The 22,025-nt window shown below is 25.2% G+C and overlaps 2 protein-coding genes across 7 annotated transcripts; one reads left to right on the top strand and one right to left on the bottom strand.

The window, feature by feature from the left end:
- The first annotated feature begins 353 nt into the window (after window positions 1–353).
- On the top strand, window positions 354–1,797 carry LOC114129617 (uncharacterized). The gene is made up of 2 exons (XM_027994419.2): window positions 354–512; window positions 1,232–1,797. Exons 1-2 carry the CDS (start codon window positions 432–434, stop codon window positions 1,703–1,705), a joined length of 555 nt encoding a protein of 184 aa, XP_027850220.2. The 5' UTR covers window positions 354–431; the 3' UTR covers window positions 1,706–1,797.
- Window positions 1,798–4,147: 2,350 nt separating this feature from the next.
- Window positions 4,148–21,010, bottom strand: LOC114129833 (esterase E4-like). 6 transcript variants are annotated; one of them, XM_050200134.1, is made up of 10 exons: window positions 10,947–11,127; window positions 10,675–10,870; window positions 7,584–7,893; window positions 7,373–7,513; window positions 6,733–7,078; window positions 6,326–6,516; window positions 5,914–6,252; window positions 5,466–5,622; window positions 5,253–5,379; window positions 4,418–4,708 (listed from the first exon to the last, which is right to left on the bottom strand). In XM_050200134.1, the coding sequence occupies exons 3-10, from the start codon at window positions 7,779–7,781 to the stop codon at window positions 4,504–4,506; spliced, it is 1,704 nt and encodes a 567-aa protein (XP_050056091.1). In that variant the 5' UTR covers window positions 7,782–7,893; window positions 10,675–10,870; window positions 10,947–11,127; the 3' UTR covers window positions 4,418–4,503. The 6 variants fall into 6 exon arrangements, 5 of the variants coding, with proteins under 5 accessions (XP_050056100.1, XP_050056091.1, XP_050056086.1 ...); XR_007603873.1 differs by lacking the exons at window positions 4,418–4,708; window positions 5,253–5,379; window positions 5,466–5,622; ... (5 more) ...; window positions 10,675–10,870; window positions 10,947–11,127 and adding exons at window positions 12,035–13,568; window positions 14,293–15,321; window positions 15,856–15,982; ... (5 more) ...; window positions 19,086–19,408; window positions 20,823–21,010; XM_050200143.1 differs by lacking the exons at window positions 5,253–5,379; window positions 5,466–5,622; window positions 5,914–6,252; ... (4 more) ...; window positions 10,675–10,870; window positions 10,947–11,127 and adding exons at window positions 15,856–15,982; window positions 16,068–16,224; window positions 17,123–17,461; ... (3 more) ...; window positions 19,086–19,408; window positions 20,823–21,008 and having other exon boundaries at window positions 4,148–4,708.
- Window positions 21,011–22,025: the final 1,015 nt, after the last annotated feature.

Raw genomic sequence — 22,025 nt, 5'->3', positions numbered from 1 at the left:
CATATTTACTTAATTATTATGAATGTTTCTATACTTTAACTCCACCATCATTTTAATCTGACAACGACGGGTAATTTAGCTAGTATTATATAGCTTTACAATAAATAAATACGTAAATAATTAAACATTGTTATCATTATGTTATCGATGTTATTAGAACAGTGTTGCTTAATTATATATCTATTATTAAATTTACTTAATAAAAATATTTTTGATTTAACTCAGAGTAGTAGTATAAAAATCTAAAAGTATAATTAACTTAAAACTATAATATACATTATACTAATTTATACATAATACATAAAACATATTTTGATATTACTTTTAACTATTTATTTTTATTGTTGCTTGGGATAGTTTTCGTTAAAATATACAAATAGTATAATAATTGATAGGTTTTAGAAAAATTTAAGAAGGACATTTTAAAAGAGATGAAAACAAACAATAAAAATGACGATAAGGACAACACAATATATAACAGAGATTTTAAATGGCCGAAAAAAAGCAAACAAGTTAGTACTTATAGTTTTAATGTGTTTGTCTATGACTAATGTACTCTTAAGGTATGATGATGGGTTGATATGGTTTATATCAACTGTTAAATAAGATTAATATAAATAAATAACCTATATTTTATAAGTTTATGTAATATAATTTTCAATATCTATAATATGCTATATCCATTAATTTTCATTTCAATACGTCATAACTTATGATTTTTTTTTATCAAATTGATTAATTAATAAATTATATTAAAAAATATTCTAGTGTTTACGATTTAAATTTTAAATAGGTACATCAATTCTTTTCTTTAATACAACTTAGATACCTACTATATTTTAATTATTAGATAGGTATTTCTTTTTATTAATTATTTCAGATACTTAATTACCCATCTAATACTCGACATAATATTGAGTAACATGAGTGGTAGAATTCCAAGCATTTATACTTATTAAAAATATACGTACTTAATAAAATATTAATTGTTTTGCATTTGTAAAGGCATAAATGTAAAACTATATTTATCCTATAATATCCAATGTGGATGGATCGATAGATTAACGAGATATTGACTTAATTGATAAAATAATTTTTACGAGCTTATAATTCTCTAAAATTCTCCTATAATACAAAAGTATATTCAATTCCCTATACAGACAAGTGATACATACAAATTTAAATCAGTCCGCATTGTTCTTTGCAAATAATGTATAGTTAATATTTATAGGTAATAATAAATAAAGCACCAACGTGTACACTCTGTACAAATAAAGGCCAAGAAAAAAATAAATCTATAGCAACGGAAGAATATGAAAAAAAAATTAAAGATTTTCAAGCGCTTTTTGATAGATTTCCATACCTGAAAGATGTGATATGTAAAATGAGTACCGATGAAATAGACAATTTGGTAAAAGAAAAAAATACAACTGTGTACGATTCAGATTATAATAAGCCAAAATATCAAGGTTACACTAATTGTGCAAAAGAAAATTATGAAGCCGTTGACGATGACGATGAACCATTTAAACATGACGTAAGGATTAGGCTAAAAAAACCTCATGTACAAAGATCGGGAGTAAAATATTCAGGAATTTCACCACCTGAACCATACGTAGTTCCAATTTCTGAATACCGTTCTACAATACATTCATTAGGGACAAGAATAATAAAAGAACAATTAATGGTTCCAAAAACAACATAATTTAATGAAAATGTATGATTTTTTATTATCTTATATTTTTATAAAATATAAAATGTCAAAAATTTACGTAAATAAAATATGATTTCTTGATTCTTCACTTGTTATTTATTATGAAATGCCAAAATAGTACTAACTGTATAAACAGTGCCGTAACTATCCTTCTTGGCGCCCATGGTAAATTAAATTTTTTGATGCTTAAATTTGTTTCATTTTATGGGTATATATTTTGATAATATTATTATATTACATTCTTACGTGTTAATAAAAACACTGCTATATTTTTTTAATTAATGAGTTATAATAGCTGATATGTGGCTATACGTTTTATATATATAAAAAAAAAAAATACTGTATAAAAACAATATATAATAAAACAGTATTGACGAATTTAAATTCTAACTATAAACTTTTTAAAGAAATGATGAAACTCCAATTTCACCAAGACGAGGTCCTACCTCAGTGGTGAATTGCGCCATTTTATTTCAGTACTATTATTTTATTTTATTTTAATCTGAAATATTTTCATATGCTATAAATGTATTGTGTAAAAGTTTTTTGTTTGGCCTATAAATTATTCTTATTCTATTCTATTCTAAAAAGGCCGTTAATTATTTTTGTTATTATTTATTTATTTATTTTGATAATAAATTGTACAACTTATTAGGAAACTAGTAATACATTTTTGTTTTCACATTTATAGAAAAAAATCAAAAGTAAAAGATCGAAAATGTCAATATCTATATTAAATAGTTTTAAAAGCCTCTAAATAAGAATCTAATAAATATTTAAGTAAATATAATGTTATTAAAAATAATTAATCGTAAAGACTTAAAACTTTTCATCATTTCGTTAATTATCCTAAATTAGTATTTTATGTACACAAGGGAAAGCTTACATTAATTTTAAGCTATATTTACTTCATGATATGTGAACTTATTCAAAATTATTTATTATATTAAGTATTATCGTAATTCTATGATGACATTATTAAAATAACAGTGATGTTTTAGTAACGTTCGCTTTTTAATTAACACAATTTACAAATCATTGGCCAACATAAACATCATCCAAATTTCGATATTGTTCAATGTCCAAGTACTGTACATAATGTGATTTTTTAAAAAAACAGTATTTAATATTTTTTGACATTAAATTCGGAAATATTTCATATTATTATTGTTCTATACGATAATGTTCCCTTATTGTATATAGTGCGTTTTTGAAATGATGACATGAATTTTACACTGTAAAATACGAAAAACTAATTTTTTTTAGAAAAAACTGACAACAAGTGGCTGTGGACCGAATAAGAAATATAAATTTGACATTTGTTACGTTTTTATTTATGTACATTTATTAGGCAACGCATTAGATCACATATGTGGAATTTTGAATCTGAAAACTTACTCCTTCACCAACTACAGTGGTGGCACTAATATTTTCTTCACATTGCAAACATTGAAGTTACTCACCAACCCACCCACCCACCCATAAAAACCCTACCGATATACTTATATGTTAAATATTTAAAATAATATATTATAATATTTATAACATTTATATAGGTATATTTATGCATTATAATGATAATTAAATACAAAAATATTGTTACGATCTAACAAAATTATCCACCCAAGTGTCCTAAAAAATAAGCTCGTGATGACACTGGACATTACTCGTAATATATATAAAATTTAAATAGAATTTGCTAATACTATAAGATATTTTGATGATAATAAATTGAAAATCAATCGATAAGCATTTTAAACACAGTGCAATAGTAATATCTTTAAATAAAAAAAAATTACTTAACCTTAATAAATGATAATAATAAATATTATTACCTTATCTAAAAAAATACAAATCAAGTATGAAGTACATTATTACTTATTAGTACCTACCTACATTTCTTTAATTATTCATATTATGCCATTATTATATTTAGTAAGTGCCACTCTTATTAAAGTTATATTTGAATAAAGTAAGTATGAGAATGAAAATTACAGATACTATATAGAATAATTATCAAGTAACGACATAATATTTTTTGAGACTATCCTGTTTAATACAGCCATACAGGATGTTCCCGTTTTTGGTTTTTACGATTCATGGTCATAAAATATAATAAAGTAAAAACACTGGATTTTAACAAAATTAGTTGAATGAATAGTTGTTTTACTTGTGTGTTCAACTATAGTGTAATAATGTTTGATTATCATCATATATTTTTATATTTTTCTCGAAGAGTTTTAAAATACTTAAAATGCGTTAGCATAGTTTTAGCATTTCTAAAATTAAAATGTAAAAAAAATATACTACAAATTAAAGCAAAAATTGTTTTGTAGGTGATTAAAAAATTAAAAAATCTCCGTTTAATACTTAAATGAACGATACAAATGAAAGATGGTAACAGAGAAATATAAAATATTGAAAACTTAAGTATAAATTTAAAATTATACAATATATTCCCCATACATTTTAATAATTCACAAATATACCTAGATACATCATAAACTTGTAGCTTCAACACATTGAATATAACATACAATTAATATAAGGTTATATACATAATATATAAGTAATTGTGAGCTGAAATTTTAAAAAGAAATACCTATAAATGTCACATTCTACAGATAATAGTTGTTTTGATAAAATTTTAAATGTTCAGTACCTACATGCTTATGGTTACTCATTATTATTCAACACTGATGATAACTTTTAATATTCTATTTATTAAATTAATATAGGTAATAAGATATTTTTAAAACTAATGTAGTGATAAACGCATATTATACAATTTATAATTCAATTTTTATATCTTCCGGCACATTAACTTCACTAAATTCTGTTAATGGTAAATTACTCCAGAATGCATAATTTCCGTGGTTCGATTGTTCTTTAGCTTCAAACGTTTGTTGCTGAGTTATCTTAATAAACCTTAATGGGTCTGTTGGATTCTTGGAAACGGGTAACCAAATATCTGAATTTCCAATACCAGGAACTCTAAAACAATAAAATTAAATAAATATACTCGTTATGATTATGAAGTGATAACTAGCTATTAATGAATACCTAGAGCAGATATGTCAAACTTAAAGTATTCATTAGGACGAACATGTTAAATAGTTTTTTATGCGTGCAGCACATAAACATTTATCGAAAAAATATTTTTATAACATTTTATTAATCTAAAATAAAAATAAAACCATAAATATTACTTTTCGATTACAATCAGTAATTCAGACAGTATATAATGTTTAAAAATGATTATACCATACTCTAAGATAGTATTGTGGTACAAAATTAATTTTTAACATTATGTTTTAAAATTATTATTTTATTTTATTCATTAATACTGGTAGTTGCGGGCCAAAAAAAAATTAATCGCGGGCCGAGCGTTTGTAAAATTCTTAACCGGGACTATAAAAATGTTGCTCTATTTGTTTATAGGCTAGAATTAGGTTATGGATTTAACATAGCATATTTATATATCAATATTGAAAAGTAGAATGATTAATTTTATGAAAATAAGAGACATTTTAATTACCCATTTTTAATGAAGGTTGACCAGATATTAACCATAGTTTTCATCATATTTGTATCTTCTTCATTGTCATGAACAGGAAAATTTTTCATACTTAGTACATACATGGTATCGTCGGAATGAGTAACACCTAATTATTTAAAAATTATAACGATTTATTAATTTTAAGTAACAGATACAAATAAAACAAATTAATATTTAAATTATGTGATTTACTTGATGCTCGGGAATATGATTTTGGATTTCCAACAGCTAGGATAGAATAATTACCACTGTATCCAAATTCGTGAAAATATACAGGAGACTTATTTTTGGAAGAAATATGTTGAGCTGCTTTACTTATAGCATATCCAAATAATCTATCTGACAACAACTAAACAAATTATTAAAAAAAAAAACAAACAAAAATTTCTTAACTCTAGTATAAGTATTAAGTACCAAAAAGTACCTAAATATCTAATTCAATCTTGAATAATTTATTTGAAGTGATAAAATATTTTGTGACCTAACACAGGATTTATCTAATGATTTAGTTAGTTAGAAAAGTGAGTAGTTTAAATATATATATATATTGGTCGAATAAAGAAAAATGAAAAGAATATTAAAAACAATAAATACGTTAAAAATATTATACTAATATTAGGCTATTATAATGTAAACGTACTTCTACAAGATTGCTCATAGTTTCTTCTGATATTGTTTTATCGCCAAAGTAAAACTTTTTTATATCTTGAGAAATTTTGGTTCTTAATTTTTCGTTTGAAATCGTGTAATTATAATCAAGAAGATGTGGTAAATATTCATTCCAATTATCGTTTAGTTCATTAATACCATTTCCATACATAATAAATTTAGCAATAATGAGACCCTCATCTCTGTTAATACTCATCAACACTGGAATGTCATATGGAACAAGTTTTTCCGGAATATCGGGTAAAAATTTTTCATCTCCGGCTAATTCAACGGTTGGACCAAAAGGTGAAAAAGGATTGTACATCCATGGCTAAATACATAACATATATAAAAAAGATTTATTGAGTTATAAATTTGTTATTTAATTATCAAAAAATATTTACCGTAAATTCTATAAATGATTGAGTAATGACCGTTCCCGGTCTAGAACGAAGACATTCGACGATATCTTCGGAATTATTTGTTGGACATCCTAGCATGTTTGCAATATATTTTGTCTTTTGTGCAACGTTTTCAGTATATGACCAAGGGCAAAAAGCACTTCCACTTTGAAGAATTGCTCGATTAAATAAACCTTAAATACACATTTTTAATTATCTAAGTTGTAACGTGCTATACTATGGTATAAGTAATCTATACGAGTGTATAATATTATATTTTACAAATCATCATAATTTATCATAAAAACACGGAAATTGTTGACGCCTTTAAATGTTATAATACGGCCATTTCTATTTTATATTAGAACTAACAAAGTAACATTGTAGATTATACATTTATACATAGGTACCTTTTGACATCGGTGAAATCATATGATAATGAACAGAACTTGCACCAGCCGACATGCCGGTAATGGTGACACTGTTTGGGTTACCACCAAACACAACAATGTTTTGTTTTATCCATCTCAATGCCGCTACTTGATCTTTCATACCGTTGTTTGCTGGCAAACTATTGTCACCGGTAGTAGCAAATCCTAATATTCCTAAACGGTAATTTATTGATACATAAACGAAATCATTGATGTCCAAAAGATATTGTGGTCCAAAAGCAATTCCTTGGCCACTCATGAACGCGCCGCCATGTATGTGCACCACTACATCCATTAAATCGTCAGGCGTATTCTTTTGTGGTAACTGTTTAGTTAATGAAATTATATTTTTATATGGTATTTCATAAATGTATGTTTGGGTATTTAATATTATTAGGATGTATATTTTTAAGAACAATGTGATCAATTTCTGCATACTAACATAATTAATAGAAAAAAGCTAAATTTTTGTCGGTTATGTGTTCTTTAACTTTAAATATAAAGGTTAGTTTGTAAATATAGATTTTCATAGTATTTTAAATGTAGTTATATAGCATTGAAAAAGACACGGTGTATATACCTATGAATATTTATTCATTTGAATGTATTTTTGAATTACCTTTGGTGTATAAACATTAAGATACAGACAATCTTCCCGGCCACCTATTTTAAAATTAGATTCATAATCTGGTCCTAAACATGCACTTCCCGGAATGGTGGCATTCCATACTCCCAACCATGATTTAACGGGTTGTGGTTCCTGCGAAAAAAATATTCAATATATTTTTATCGTTAATCTCCCATGAACATAAAAGTTATTCTTAACATACTTTGAATCGATAGTTTTGAACTGGAGGACTTGCGTACGGTATGCCTAAGAATGAGTAAATTTTTCGACCATTATAGCTATATTCATATCCACCAGCAATTTCTCCAGAGCTTACACGCACCTTAGGTGTATCCGATGCCGAACACGTCAAAAAGCACGCAACTAAATTAAACAATACGATTTTACACGTATTTGACATATTTGCTGGAGAATGTTGCTGAATGATTGATTTTAAAATTAACGTTGGTTCAACGTTCGTAAATATGTAAGTCTCAATTATAATGGTATCTATACATCGAATTTAGTAAAATCTGGAAATAATAATTATTTTGATTAGGTAGTATAGATAATAATATTATAATAGAGATATTATAGGTGAATTATTAAAATAATAGCTAGTACTGCTATAAATTTATGATTAACAAATAAATGTAACTTTTACTCAGTTCAAAGTTCGTGAACTATATATTTCAAGTTTATTTTAGTTGATTATTTAAACCTAATATAGAGGTACAATTCTTTTATGATATACATAATGCATTCTTAAGTCTATTTGGAATAAACATTTAATTTAGGAATATAAGTATATTCATAATGTAACATAACAGCGTAATCAGGTGAGGTGGAAGCCTATATAACAGTTTTGGGTGTGTTGGTACTAACTTATTGTTGGTTATTCAAAATTTAACAGTAAATAATGTTGATATAGATTTATTCACATAGATCAATTAATCAACTATTTTTTTTGTTTAAATGAATAGTTCTTACAATATATAATACCACCTAACACCACTCAAATATTATGCTAAATAACACCTAGGTATTAAAAGATATATTGGTACTTACAATGTGTACTATATACATATTATATTAATGACTATCCGAGTTCAATAATTTTATATTAAAAATATATATTTAAAAATATTTTACACTATCCAAACTAAAAAAAAAAAAATTTAGATGAGTTCATTCAAAGCTTGTAAAACTAAATTTAAAGTTAAAACCTTTAGTAGCTCTGTAGACTACTAAATATATGTGCAGTGTCTGAGAACATCAATAAATATAAAGTAAAATAACTTATGTTAGATTATATTATTAATGCATGATACATTTTTCGCTGAGATAAGCAGGTCACACTCAAGATTACCGAATAATTTTGTATGAATTTTAATTTTAACACATAGTTTATGGTATTTTGTTGGATATGCCCGTTATCTATCAAAATCGCGTCCTTCGTTTTTCGGCCAAAAAAACAGTTTGATGATAACAATATTTATTGTAATAGGTTCTTTGTGTCTTAATGTACAACACATGGAAAATTATTAAAAATATAAACAAATAATATAATATTTCATTTTTGTCAATAATTATTTTATAGAAAATATAAATACTATTAAAAATATAAGCTGTATTAAATATTCTAAAAAAAAATATAAAAAATAATTTAGAATATATAACAAGTATAAATATAATAATATTATTTATAATATCCATATTCTATTCTATTCTTCTATATCTATATATATAAAAATGGAGCCAAAAATGTATAACAATTCATCAATTGAGAACGGGTGGACCGATTTCGCTAATTCTTTTTTTGTTGTATTCATAATTATCAGGACAAGGTTCTTAAATAAGAAAAAGTTGAGAAAATTGTACGGAAAATTAAAAAAAATTACGATGAAAAATAAAAAATACTGACGATTAGGTACTACTACTATTATTACAATTATTATTATTTTATTTTCGGTAATCATGGTAACAATTTATTATTATTATTATTATTCATTTTCCCCGTTTTTTTTAACATTTTTCACTGATGATTTGCTCCTATTGGTCATAGGAGAAGGTGCTTATGTAATACAATTTTAGGAAAATGCGTATCAATTAAAATAAAAAGTATCTTTATGGAGATATTGAATTTTGTAGCTTATTTTTCTTTTTATTTAGTATTATTGAGTATAAAAATTATTTTGAGAACAAATTTTAATGAACTAATATTATAGTTATAAATATTTTAAATGAATAATACAATTTTAATATGCCAAACAAGTGTACATAAAAAGCAATTGCACTGTACTAATGCTTAAAATCATAAAATATAAGTACATTCATTTTATCGTAACATATTTACGTACATAAAAATGATTGAAAATTAATATTTTATCTAATTTTATTTTATCAAAACACTTTAACCACTGAATGTGTAGAAAATGTATAAATTATCTGGTTAATGTACAACATAAACTTTTTATAAATAATATTTTTATTTTATCTAATTGGCACTAGTAGTATTCACATTACTTGGGAAATTAATTTTTTTATAATTTTCAATCGTTTATCATTATTCTTATGTGCTAGTAAATATTAATATAACGTCATATATATATATAAATACACTTTATAGCGTGTAGAACACCGGAGACGAACACTAATAGTCGGTACATCCTAAGTCATGCTTATTTTATTTCAATTAAATCTGGTATAGAATTGTCCATTGTTAATATATTTTATAAGAGAATATAAAATGTGCCTCCATCAACCATAAAAAACAAGTTTATAAAATTAACATGCGCAGATTATAGAGTATAAGTGTATTAGTATGTAACCATAGTAGTTATGCATATTTGATAAATACTACATTTTTAGTCAAATTTGGCAATGTTCCAACTCCAACAATTATAAGTATAAATATATTATTTAGTTATATTACAATATAATATTTTTTTTGTTAAAATCGATTACTTACAATATCTAGAAAGAGATGTTAATTGTTTTACGATTTAAAATGTATAAATTATCATAACTCATGAGTCATGACCAATGTAACATTAACTACCAAAAATATTGTTTAAATCTTGGATTATGTTGGTACTAGCCAGATAATATGTTATAAATATTAATACAATGCAATCTGGATAAAATCGTGATAATTATTTTAATAGATACAATTGATTAAATTTTTCACGATACCGTAATAAATAAATAATCATAAATAAATTTATTAAACAATCGATATTTTTAATTATGAAATTATATTTATTTGGATAATTTACGTTTGAATTAATAACTGTTATACTCCTCATACTTACATTTTTGTGCATACATATCATGTTACGACATGAATGTAGACTAAAACTATATTGATGTCATATTTTATATAAAGTCAATAAGTCATGCTGACATTTTCACTTGATTATGATTGTATTTATTGCGTTTAATAATACTTCATTATTTAGCATTTTAAACATAGTACTATAATAGTAATATCTAAAAAAGCACTTAATCCTAATAAATAATAATAATTATTATTATTAATCTATAAAAATACAAATCAAGTATGAAGTACATTATTAATACCTACCTTTCTTTAATTGTCCATATTATACTATTAAAATATTTAGTGAGTATTTAACACTCATATTAAACTTAATATTATTCACTATCATAATATGATTTACAAAATTTAAACTTATTTTATACTTAAAAAATTATATTATAATTATAACTGTTTTGTATTAGGTAACTACGAGAATGTAGATTATAGATACTATGTAGAACTATCAAGTAACAACACAATATTTATTGAGACGATCTTGTATCAAGTTCCCCCTCTTGGCTTTTACGATTCATGGTCACAAAATATAAGTAAAAACAGTAGGTATCAAGGTGGATATATCCACCTTGGTAGGTGTATCAATAGTTGTTTAACTTGTAATGCATTCAAATACGGTGTGATAGTGTTTGATTATTCTCATATTTTTTTCTCGAAGAAGTTTATAATATTTAAAATACGTTGGCGTAATATTGTATCTTAAAGTGTTTCTGAAATTAAAATGTAAAAAAAAATACATACATATAATACAAATTATACTGCAAATTGTTTTATAGGTAGGTAGTTATAAATTTATAAAATTTTCAATTTTAATATTTAATCCTAAGGTTTGAAAATGTATTACAAGATACCTAATATGTTGGAAATAAATAAAATTTAGTATAGTTATGATATGTTGTAAATAATAATTTAAGTCATCTTATACTATGTCATGTTCGTAATTTAATGTCGTAAATTATATCTATAGGTACTGCTTTTTCTCCTTGTATATCTATTTTGTCTTACATTTACTAACGACATATGATTCGTTCAAATTTAAATTAATTTTACGATAATAAATATGTTTTGTAATATGCTTCCCTTAACTCGTGATTGTTATATACAGTTTAATAATTTAATATATATTACAGAATAGGTAATTTCATTAGTTAGTTTTTGAATAATCGCAATCATATTAAGTAGATATAATAAACAAATACAATCAATTGAAGTTGTTATTTATGTAAACTGTTTGCAATCATAGCTCCAACAAGATAATAGCGATTGATTCAGCTATTCACGTGGAAATAGATGTACCATGTGCGAGGAATATACACATATTGAATAATAATAGCCGCTAGAATTGTATAGAATTTATTCGTCATATATTTCACAATATCCAATCAGTAATAATTATTATAATAATATCAATATAATATATATAATACTAACGAAGACAGTAATTAATACAAATAATACTGAATAAATAAAAAATGTCTCATAATATATAAAATACGTTTTTCATACAACAATAATTTATAATTATTGCTGGACGGGGAAATATCTTGTTTCTGAGTTTTGAAATTTAAACATTCATAATATTAATCTGAAATTGTAGAACGAGCCGAGGACGGACGCTAAAAATATTCTTTGCGACGATTCTTTCGCTGGTGTCCGTCCAGGTTTTCCTTTGGATCAATGTAGTGGGAATGAGTCACCGGGCAGCAAACGGATGGAAACACATTTTGTTTTTGAATTTTATTATATTAGTTATTATTTATTAGTACATCACTATCAGTTGTCACTATAGTCAGACATTATATTTTATAATTTTGTCAAATTTAAAAATAAATGAAGGTGGACAAATTAATTGAATGTATGAGATCACACACTGAGTTGTTTGATTTAATAGTAATACAAATATAGTGATAGTTCTTGGAAAGATCAAACTTGGAAAAATATATATATAAAAAGTTACAATGCATACATAATATACTATATATTAATAGAAATAATTATGTATTTAGTTCATATAATTTAATACCAGTAGTTTGCTTAATGTATACTACAAATTATATTTTTATATTTTAAATCAAATTATTAATTTGTTTTCTTGTTTTAGTATCTTTGTATATTTTATTAATATATTTATAAAATTTTAGTTTTTCTATTTCTAAAGGTTTTTAATTTATAATGTATTAACTATTATTATATTTTGGTACCTAATTAGTTGCCTATTTAATGTATACGTCTTTATTTATGTATAAGATAAAAATTAAATTAAGTGAAATCATTTTGCTAGAAAAATGTTTCACTAGGTGAATTGAAAAAATCTGTAAAAAGCTCCTTCGCATAAAAATATAAAATACTTCTTGACTTGCGTTTTTACTTTGAAAGTGTATAATATTATTTAGAGTAGTTTCATTTAATGGTGTACCTTTATTATAGTTACATTCTAATTATATGAAGATAAACTATAAAGCAATGTCAATAATTATAAATCCTCTTTTTTCATTATCCAATTATTTTACGGGTTAAGGTTGAAGTGTATAGTGTGTGCTGTGTATAGAAGTAGCTAGGAAAGAAACTGCAACTATTACTGTATTAATGAATTAGCGAGTATAACACGTTTCCGATAAGCTTGAGAAGTTATGATAAGTCGGGTAGTTGTTTAAAACAAAACTCTTATACTTTATTATATGAACAATAATTTGATACTTTACAATAATAAAACAAATAAAAATAATTAATTGCTGTATAAAGTTACTAGTACCTACTGGAAATGACTAAGTAGTAAGTACCTGTTTGTGGTGCTGTAAATGTGACAAAGTTCAGGGCGAATAGTCATTCTGGCACTATGACTACCTTCTGAATATCACTAGGTGCCTCTACCTGTATTTATAGAGTTCCAATAAGTAACTTTTAAGAGGAAATGCTTCATCGCCTATTATTACAAATGAAGTAGTACAGTGTATGGTAAATTCATACTGTTTGCTTCAATCATTTTACCTAATTTTGAGTGCATAAGTATTTCACCATTGCTATTTTTTCTATACATACATGTATTGTAATAAAGTTATAATGGGCAACAACGAGAGCCAAGATCATAATGGAAAATGTTTTCTTATAGTAAAAAATTTAAAATACAATGATCCACTAATAAGTAGGGCTACTGGGGCTTGGATAATTATGTGTTAACATCCAAACCACCTATATAATTCAGAAAGTTCCAATATGTCTAAAAATTATTAGAAATTTAAATTACTATAGTAGGTCAAATTAATTTTTGCGGAAAACATTGCATTTAAAACTCAATGTTTTATTTAAATTGTTATTAATAACAACAAATGGAGAACTTTATATTACATTTTTTAGTCTTCTAACTAATCAAACATTTTTTATCGATATTAACAAAAAAAAATACTAATAAAAATAGAAAATTGCATATGCTTATAAATTTCAGAATAGTTTTTAATGATAACATATTGTAAACTGATATCGATAATTTAGTTGTTTTAGCACTCCCTGACTCCCGTTATTGTTACATGAGGTAGTTATTAAATAAATACAATATAAAAAATAAAAAGTAACTTGTATTTTCTTAAATTTATCTTACCATCATGGCAATGTGGCATCCAAATTGATAAAATTATAAAACTCATCCGTTTGTGAATTTCATAATAACTGCAATGATTGAACAAAGGTCACTACTTCCTTTTTTAACAATGAGAATTTTGATATGAATTATGAAGTATAGAACCAATATTAGTAACCTCAAGTTTGGTATTTGATAAATCTGTCATTATTTTCTTCTGTTTTCCAAATTTTCTTTAGCTTTTTTTCTCTATAAAACTAAACAACACAATAACATACCATAACAATATTTAAATGTAATGCATCTTTTTTTGTATCAATTATTAGACGATCAACGTTATCCCATTCATAATTGATTAAATTTGTTTTAAACTATACATTTTTATTGTTAATCAATTACAATGATACAATTTTGATTCCGGAACGGAAGTCAAATATTACACAATATTTGTACTATTTAACACATTAATGATGCAAGTAACAGGGAAATATAAAATATTGAAAGTTTGAATTTAACTTAAAATTATACATATTCCCTGTACATATTAATAATTCAAAAATTACTTCGATATTTTATAAATTTATTGCTTCAACACTTTGAATGAATACTTATGATGTAGGTATAATAAGAAATTGTGAGTTAAAATTTCAAAAAGAAATACCTATTAATGTAATAGATAATAGGTAATAGGTAATTAATGTATTAAAAACAGACAATAATTTTTTTTTATAAAATTTTAAATTATTATTCAACATTGATAATAACTTTTGAAATTCCATTATAAAATTATTACTGTAAAATATTTTTAAAACTAATGTAGTGATAAACGCATATTATACAATTTATAATTCAATTTTTATATCTTCCGGCACATTAACTTCACTAAATTCTGTTAATGGTAAATTACTCCAGAATGCATAATTTCCGTGGTTCGATTGTTCTTTAGCTTCAAACGTTTGTTGCTGAGTAATCTGAATAAACCTAAATGGGTCTGTTGGATTCTTAGAAACGGGTAACCAAATTTCTGAATTATTTCCAATATTAGGGACTCTAAAACAATACAATTAAATAAATATACACGTTATGATTATGAATTTATGACTTGTAATAAACACTTAGAAAAGGCATGTCTAAAAGTATTACGTGGTAAAAACATATGAATTAGTTAACTATGCGGGCAATTAATAAACGTTTACCGAAAAAAAATATTTTATAACAGTTTATTAATCTAAAATAAAAATAAAACCATAAATATTACTTATTCGATTGCAATCAGTAATTCAGACAGTATATAATGTTGAAAAATGATTATATCATACTCTAAGATAGTATTGTGATACAAAATTAATCTTTTACAATATGTATTAAAATTTTATTTTATTCTATCCATTAATACTGGTAGTTGTGGGCCACAAAAAAATTAACAGTGGGCCGAGCGTTTATAAAATGCTTAACCGGGACTATAAAAATGTTGCTCTATTCGTTTATAGGCTAGAATTAGGTTATGGATTTAAAATAGCATATTTATATATCAATATTGAAAAGTAGAATGATTAATTTTATGAAAATAAGAGATTTAATTACCCATTTTTAATGAAGGTTGACCAGATATTAACCATAGTTTTCATCATATTTGTATCTTCTTCATTGTCATGAACAGGATAATTTTTCATTTTTAATACATACATAATTTCGTCGGCATGAGTAACATCTAATTGTTTATTAGTTATAATGAATTATTAATTTTGTGTTACACATACAGATAAGCTAATAAATATAAAAAATATGTGATTTACTTGATCCTCGGGAGTATGATTTTGGATCTACAGTAGTTATGATAGAATAATTACCACTGTATCCAAATTCTTGAAAATATACAGGTGCCGTATTCTTGGCAGCAATTTGTTGAGCAGCTTTACTGATAGCGTATCCAAACATTCTATCTGTAATCATCTGTAGGATGTTGATAGTACATTATTATCTGATTGTAATAATATATACAATAAGCAGCACAGAGAATTTAAATTTTTTAAAAATTTTACTTGATAAAAACTAAAAATACGAAAATTTACCAATTATAAAAGATATGAATAAGGTACTTTTTTTAAATTTATTGTCATTAATTGACATTACGAACTGATATTTTTGATTTCATTTAGTTCCATATTTAAATAAAATAACAATAATATTCTGAATAATTACGATTATACAAATATTTTATTAAAACTTTTGAAAATGAGACGTAATAACAGTAAAAAGGCAAAAAGGTAGTCAAGTGGGTAACGCTCTGCTTTACAGTAGTTCATTATTATGTATGTGTTAAATTTGAATCCAATGTTAGGTATCATTGTATACGAAAAACGTTTTTGGACAGAGATAATTTGTCAGCCTACGATATATTTTCCAGTGGGTGATGAAAAATGTGATTTATGTTTTAATGACGTGAATACTCAAAACTTTAAGCTCTTTTATAACTATTATAAGCCAAACTTATGGAAAATTTTCAACATTTCAAAAAAAAATATTTCAGAAAGGTTGTCTGTTTATAAATAGCTCGAAAAAATCAGAATATTTTAACCGTGTATAGATAACGATAATATCAAAATTTGGTGAAATTTCAAGTTATTACTGTGATTCGTTTTTGATTTATAACTATATAAAAATTGATTTTTGTTTTAACTGCTGGAGACTTCTTACTATAGACCTCTATAATGCATCAAGGACATTCAATTTGTCATCGGAAGCTACACTTGAAGTTTTAAATCAAAGCATTATTTTGACAAGTTATGTTGTATACAGAAACAAAAAAAACATACATGTAAGGTAGTTATTATGTAAACAGTAAACGTACTTTTACAAGATTGCTCATGGTTTCTTTCGATATTGATTCATCACCAAAGTAAAAATTTTTTATATCTTGAGAAATTTTGGTTCTGAGTTTTTCGTTTGAAATCGTGTAATTATAATCAAGAAGATGTGGTAAATATTCATTCCAATTATCGGTTAGTTCATTAATACCATTTTCGTTCATAGCATATAATGCTAGATCAAAACCCTCATCTCTAGAAACACTCATCAATACTGGAATATCATATGGAACGAGTTTTTCAGGGATATTGGGTAAAAATTTTTCGTCTCCAGCTACTTCAACAGTTGGACCAAAAGGTGAAAAAGGATTGTATTTCCATGGCTAGATAAATAATATATATAAAAAAAGATTTATTAAGTTATAAATTTGTAATTTAATTATCAAAAAAAATTTACCATAAATTCTATAAATGATTTAGCAATGACCGATCCCGGTCTAGAACGAAGACATTCGACGATATCTTCGGAATTATTTGTTGGACATCCTAGCATGTTTGCAATATATTTTGTCTTTTGTGCAACATTTTCAGTATATGACCAATGACAAAAAGCACTTCCACTTTGAAGTATTGCTTGATTAAATAAGCCTTAAAACATAACAATTTTTATCATAACAATATCTTTTTTCTTTCTCTTGAGGTTTTCAAGTTTGAAGTCGGTATGTAACTCAAAAAATCAAAAAATCGAATTTATTCTTATTCTCTGTGAGTTTCGAATTATGGAGTTTATATGTCTATAAATGACATAATATAAAAGAAATAACAAGAATTAAATTAGAAAGTGTCATGTGGTTTAAGATCTAACACTACTAAATCAAATAACATAAACATAAGACTTTTTATATATAAACTTACGATGACCCTCTTTGTTAGACTTTATCGCAGTTGGTTTTTGACTAACATTTTCTATACATATATAAACGACCTACTTGCTAAATTTCAATTTCAATAGACAGTGGCGAGAAATTTGCTTATAAAATGTGACGTGTTTTCTTTTCTTTTTTTCTGAGCAGTTTTCAATAGTAAATATTCGTAGACAAATTTTTAATCAGAAATAATTAGCCAATTTTTAAATTCAATGTGTCATCATACGTACCGTTTGACATTGGTGAAATCATATGATAATGAACAGAACTTGCACCAGCCGACATGCCGGTAATTGTGACACTGTTTGGGTTACCACCAAACACAACAATGTTTTGTTTTATCCATCTCAATGCCGCTACTTGATCTTTCATACCGTTGTTTGCAGGTAAAATATCATCGTCGGTTGTGGCAAATCCTAATACTCCCAAACGGTAATTTATTGATACATAAACGAAATCATTGATATCCAAAAGATATTGTGGACCATAAGATATTCCTTGGCCACCAATGAACGCGCCGCCGTGTATGTGCACCACTACATTCATTAAATCGTCAGCCGTATTATCTTGTGGTAACTGTTTGGTTAATGAAATTATAATTTTATGGGATACTTCGTATTTGTGTGTTAGGGTATTTATTATTATTAGGATATAGATTTTTAACAACAACGTAATTAATTACATATTAACAAATATAGTAAAAAAAGCTCAGATTTTTGACGTTTATGGGTTCAATAACTTTAAAAATAACGGTAAGTATGTAAGTATAGATTTTCATAGTATTTTAAATGTAGTTATAAATAGCATTAAAAAAAGACACGGTGTATATACCTATGAATATTTATTCATTTGAATATATTTTTCAATTACCTTTGGTGTATAAACATTAAGATACAAACAATCTTCTTGACCAACAAATTTGAAATTAGATGTATAATCCGGTCCTAAACAAGCACTTCCCGGAATGGTGGCATTCCATACTCCTAACCACGGCTTGACGGGTTGTGGTTCCTGCGAAAAGAATATTCAATATATTTTTATCGTTTATCTCCCATGAACATAAAAGTTATTCTTAACATACTTTGAATCGATAGTTTTGAACTGGAGGACTTGCGTACGGTATGCCTAAGAATGAGTAAATTTTTCGACCATTATAGCTGTATTCATATCCACCAGCAATTTCTCCAGAGCTTACACGCACCTTAGGTGTATCCGATGCCGAACACGTTAAAAAACACGAAATTAAATAAAATAATACTATTTTACACGTATTTGGCATTTTTGCTAATTGATTGATTTTAAAATTAACGTTGATTCAACGTTCGTAAGTATGCAGCTAGGTCTTATTTATAACAGTATATATCGAGTTTAGTTCATGACTGCATAACTGTACTATACTAAAATCTGGAAATAATATTATTTTGATTAGATTTAGGTAGTATAGATAATATTATAATAGAGATACTATAGGCGAATCATTAAAATAATATTAGGTACCACTGCAATAAACAAAAGTTAATAAATAAGTGTAATTTTTACTTCGTTCAAATTTCGTGAACTACCTATCTATATATTTCATGTTTATTTATTCTCTTGCTGCAAAGCACTTATAATGTATATTATATAGTTAAATATCAGAAAATACCAATAGTTAATTATTTAAACCTTATATATAGGTATAATTCTCTTATTATATACGTTATTTGTTCTTAAATCTATATGGAATTAACATTTAATTAAATTCAGGAATACAAGCATATTATTCGTTATATAACATAATAACGTTATCTGGTTAGGTGGAATCCTATAACTATTGTGGCTGTGTGTTGGTACTAACCTTGTTGGTTATTCAAAATTAAACATTAAATAGTAATGTTGATATAGATTTATTCATATAGATCATTGAATCAACTAAATGTTTTTGTTTAAAAGAATAGTTTTTACAATACGTACAATGTACATAATATGTATAAAAATACCGTTCATATAAACTAAATAAACATTTAATAAAAAATGTATAGTTCACACTATCCAAATTAAAAAAAAATAATAAAAATAGAATGGAACATTTAAAACTTGTAAAACTGAATTAAAACTATTAGTAGCTCATTAGACTACTATGTATACGTCGTTTCCGAGAACATTAATAAATATCAATTAAAACCACTTATGTAAGATTATATTTACTATCATATTTTTAGTATACAATAATTGTTTCGCTGACGATCTTAGATAAGCAGGCTCTATTATGATTATATTTTAACATGGTACATTGGTACAAAACTCAATAGCATAGTAATATAAATAATAGTTTATTTTTATTTCAGCTAGGAGTTTAGGAATTATATTTATTATCAACAAAAGAAATTAAAGTGAATTGTAATCAGAGTCGTCCAAAGATAAAATGTGAGTTTTTCGGCTTCAGTAGCAAATGAAATAAAAAATTGTAATCTTTGTTTTGTATTTTAACTTTAAAAAATATCTTTGAATTGTGTAAAGTTAATTTATTTGTCTACTTTTTTAAAAAATGCATCGATTACTGAAATATTCAAATTCCAACAATTATAAGTAGTATTGGGATTTTGATACAACGGAATCTTTTGCAACTTTAGTCCATAAGTCGTATAAAATGTGTTTCGGGTACTAATTAGGTATTTAAAAGTAATTTTTTTTGCATTTTTAGACAAAATTAATTCTAAAAGCATTTTTTGGGGTCTTTTTGACAATTTCGCTTAATTTTAATAAATAATAACGATATAGATATTATTAATTTAAAAAAAAATACAAATTAAGTCTGAAATACATTATAAGTACCTACCTCTCTTTAATTATCCATATTATGCCATTAAAATATTTAGTAAGTTTCTACCACTCATATTAAAGGTTATATTATTCACTATTATATAATATACAAAATTTAAACTTATTTTATACTTAAAAAATTATATTTACTGTTTTGTACTAGGTAAATTCGAGAATTAAGATTGTAGATTATTAAACAGAATGATTATCAAGTAACAACATTCTATTTTTTGAGACTATCATGTATCAAGTTCCCCTTCCTGGTTTTACGATTCATGGTCACAAAATATAATGAAGTGAAAACACTGGATTTTAATATAATAGTAGGCGCATTAATAGTTGTTTAACTTGTAGTGTGTTCGAATATAGTGTAATGTTTGATTATTCTCAATTCTTTTCTCGAAGGAGTTTAAAATATTTAAAATACGTTGGCATTATTGTATTTTAGAGCTTTTCTGAGATTAAAATGTAAAAAAAAATATATAAGGTCACTTTTTCCTTTTTAAAAACGATCATTTAGATATGAATTATGAAGTATAGAACCAATATCAGTAAACTAAGGTTTGGTATTTGATAAATCTGTCATTATTTTATATAACCTCTATAATGATCCAAGAATATTCATATTGCCATCGCCCATCGGAAACTACCCATGAAGTTTGAAATTTAAGCATTATTTCGACAAGTTATGCTGTACACATACACAAAAAAAAACACATCATTGTAAAATTAATACATTCATTACTTTGTTCAGAATCTAAAATTTACCTATAGGTATCTACTAAAATTCATCTTTTTACGGTATGTTGTAATCTATTGTAATTATATTTCTGATTATTATATTGTTTTGTAATAGTTAATAGATACATTGAACAATTATATCATCGCCAATACAAATAACATTATAAGTTACAATAATTAGAATTACATAAATACTTTAATGTGATTTATTATTAGTAAAAGTATCTGCTCTTTAACTTTAGTCATAAGTTGTTTTAGTGTATGATTAACGGTGTTAATAAAAAAAAAAAAAAATCAAATCCTTTTATAAAATATAATACCTACTACCGATGCCGTATTCAGGCCGGTTTTTTCGGATCATATGTCTTGGGACTCGGTCCCAAGACTATTATAAGGTGCCCGAAATTTTATGTCAAAATAATTTAATCATTAGTTTTCATATATAATTAGACAAATTTTTCGTTTGAAAATCATTCCT

Source organism: Aphis gossypii, chromosome 1 (assembly GCF_020184175.1).
Source record: "Aphis gossypii isolate Hap1 chromosome 1, ASM2018417v2, whole genome shotgun sequence".
NCBI classification, from domain to species: Eukaryota; Metazoa; Arthropoda; class Insecta; order Hemiptera; family Aphididae; genus Aphis; species Aphis gossypii.
The sequence above is the reverse complement of the archived record's forward strand: the minus strand, read 5'-3'. Positions and strand labels throughout refer to the sequence as shown.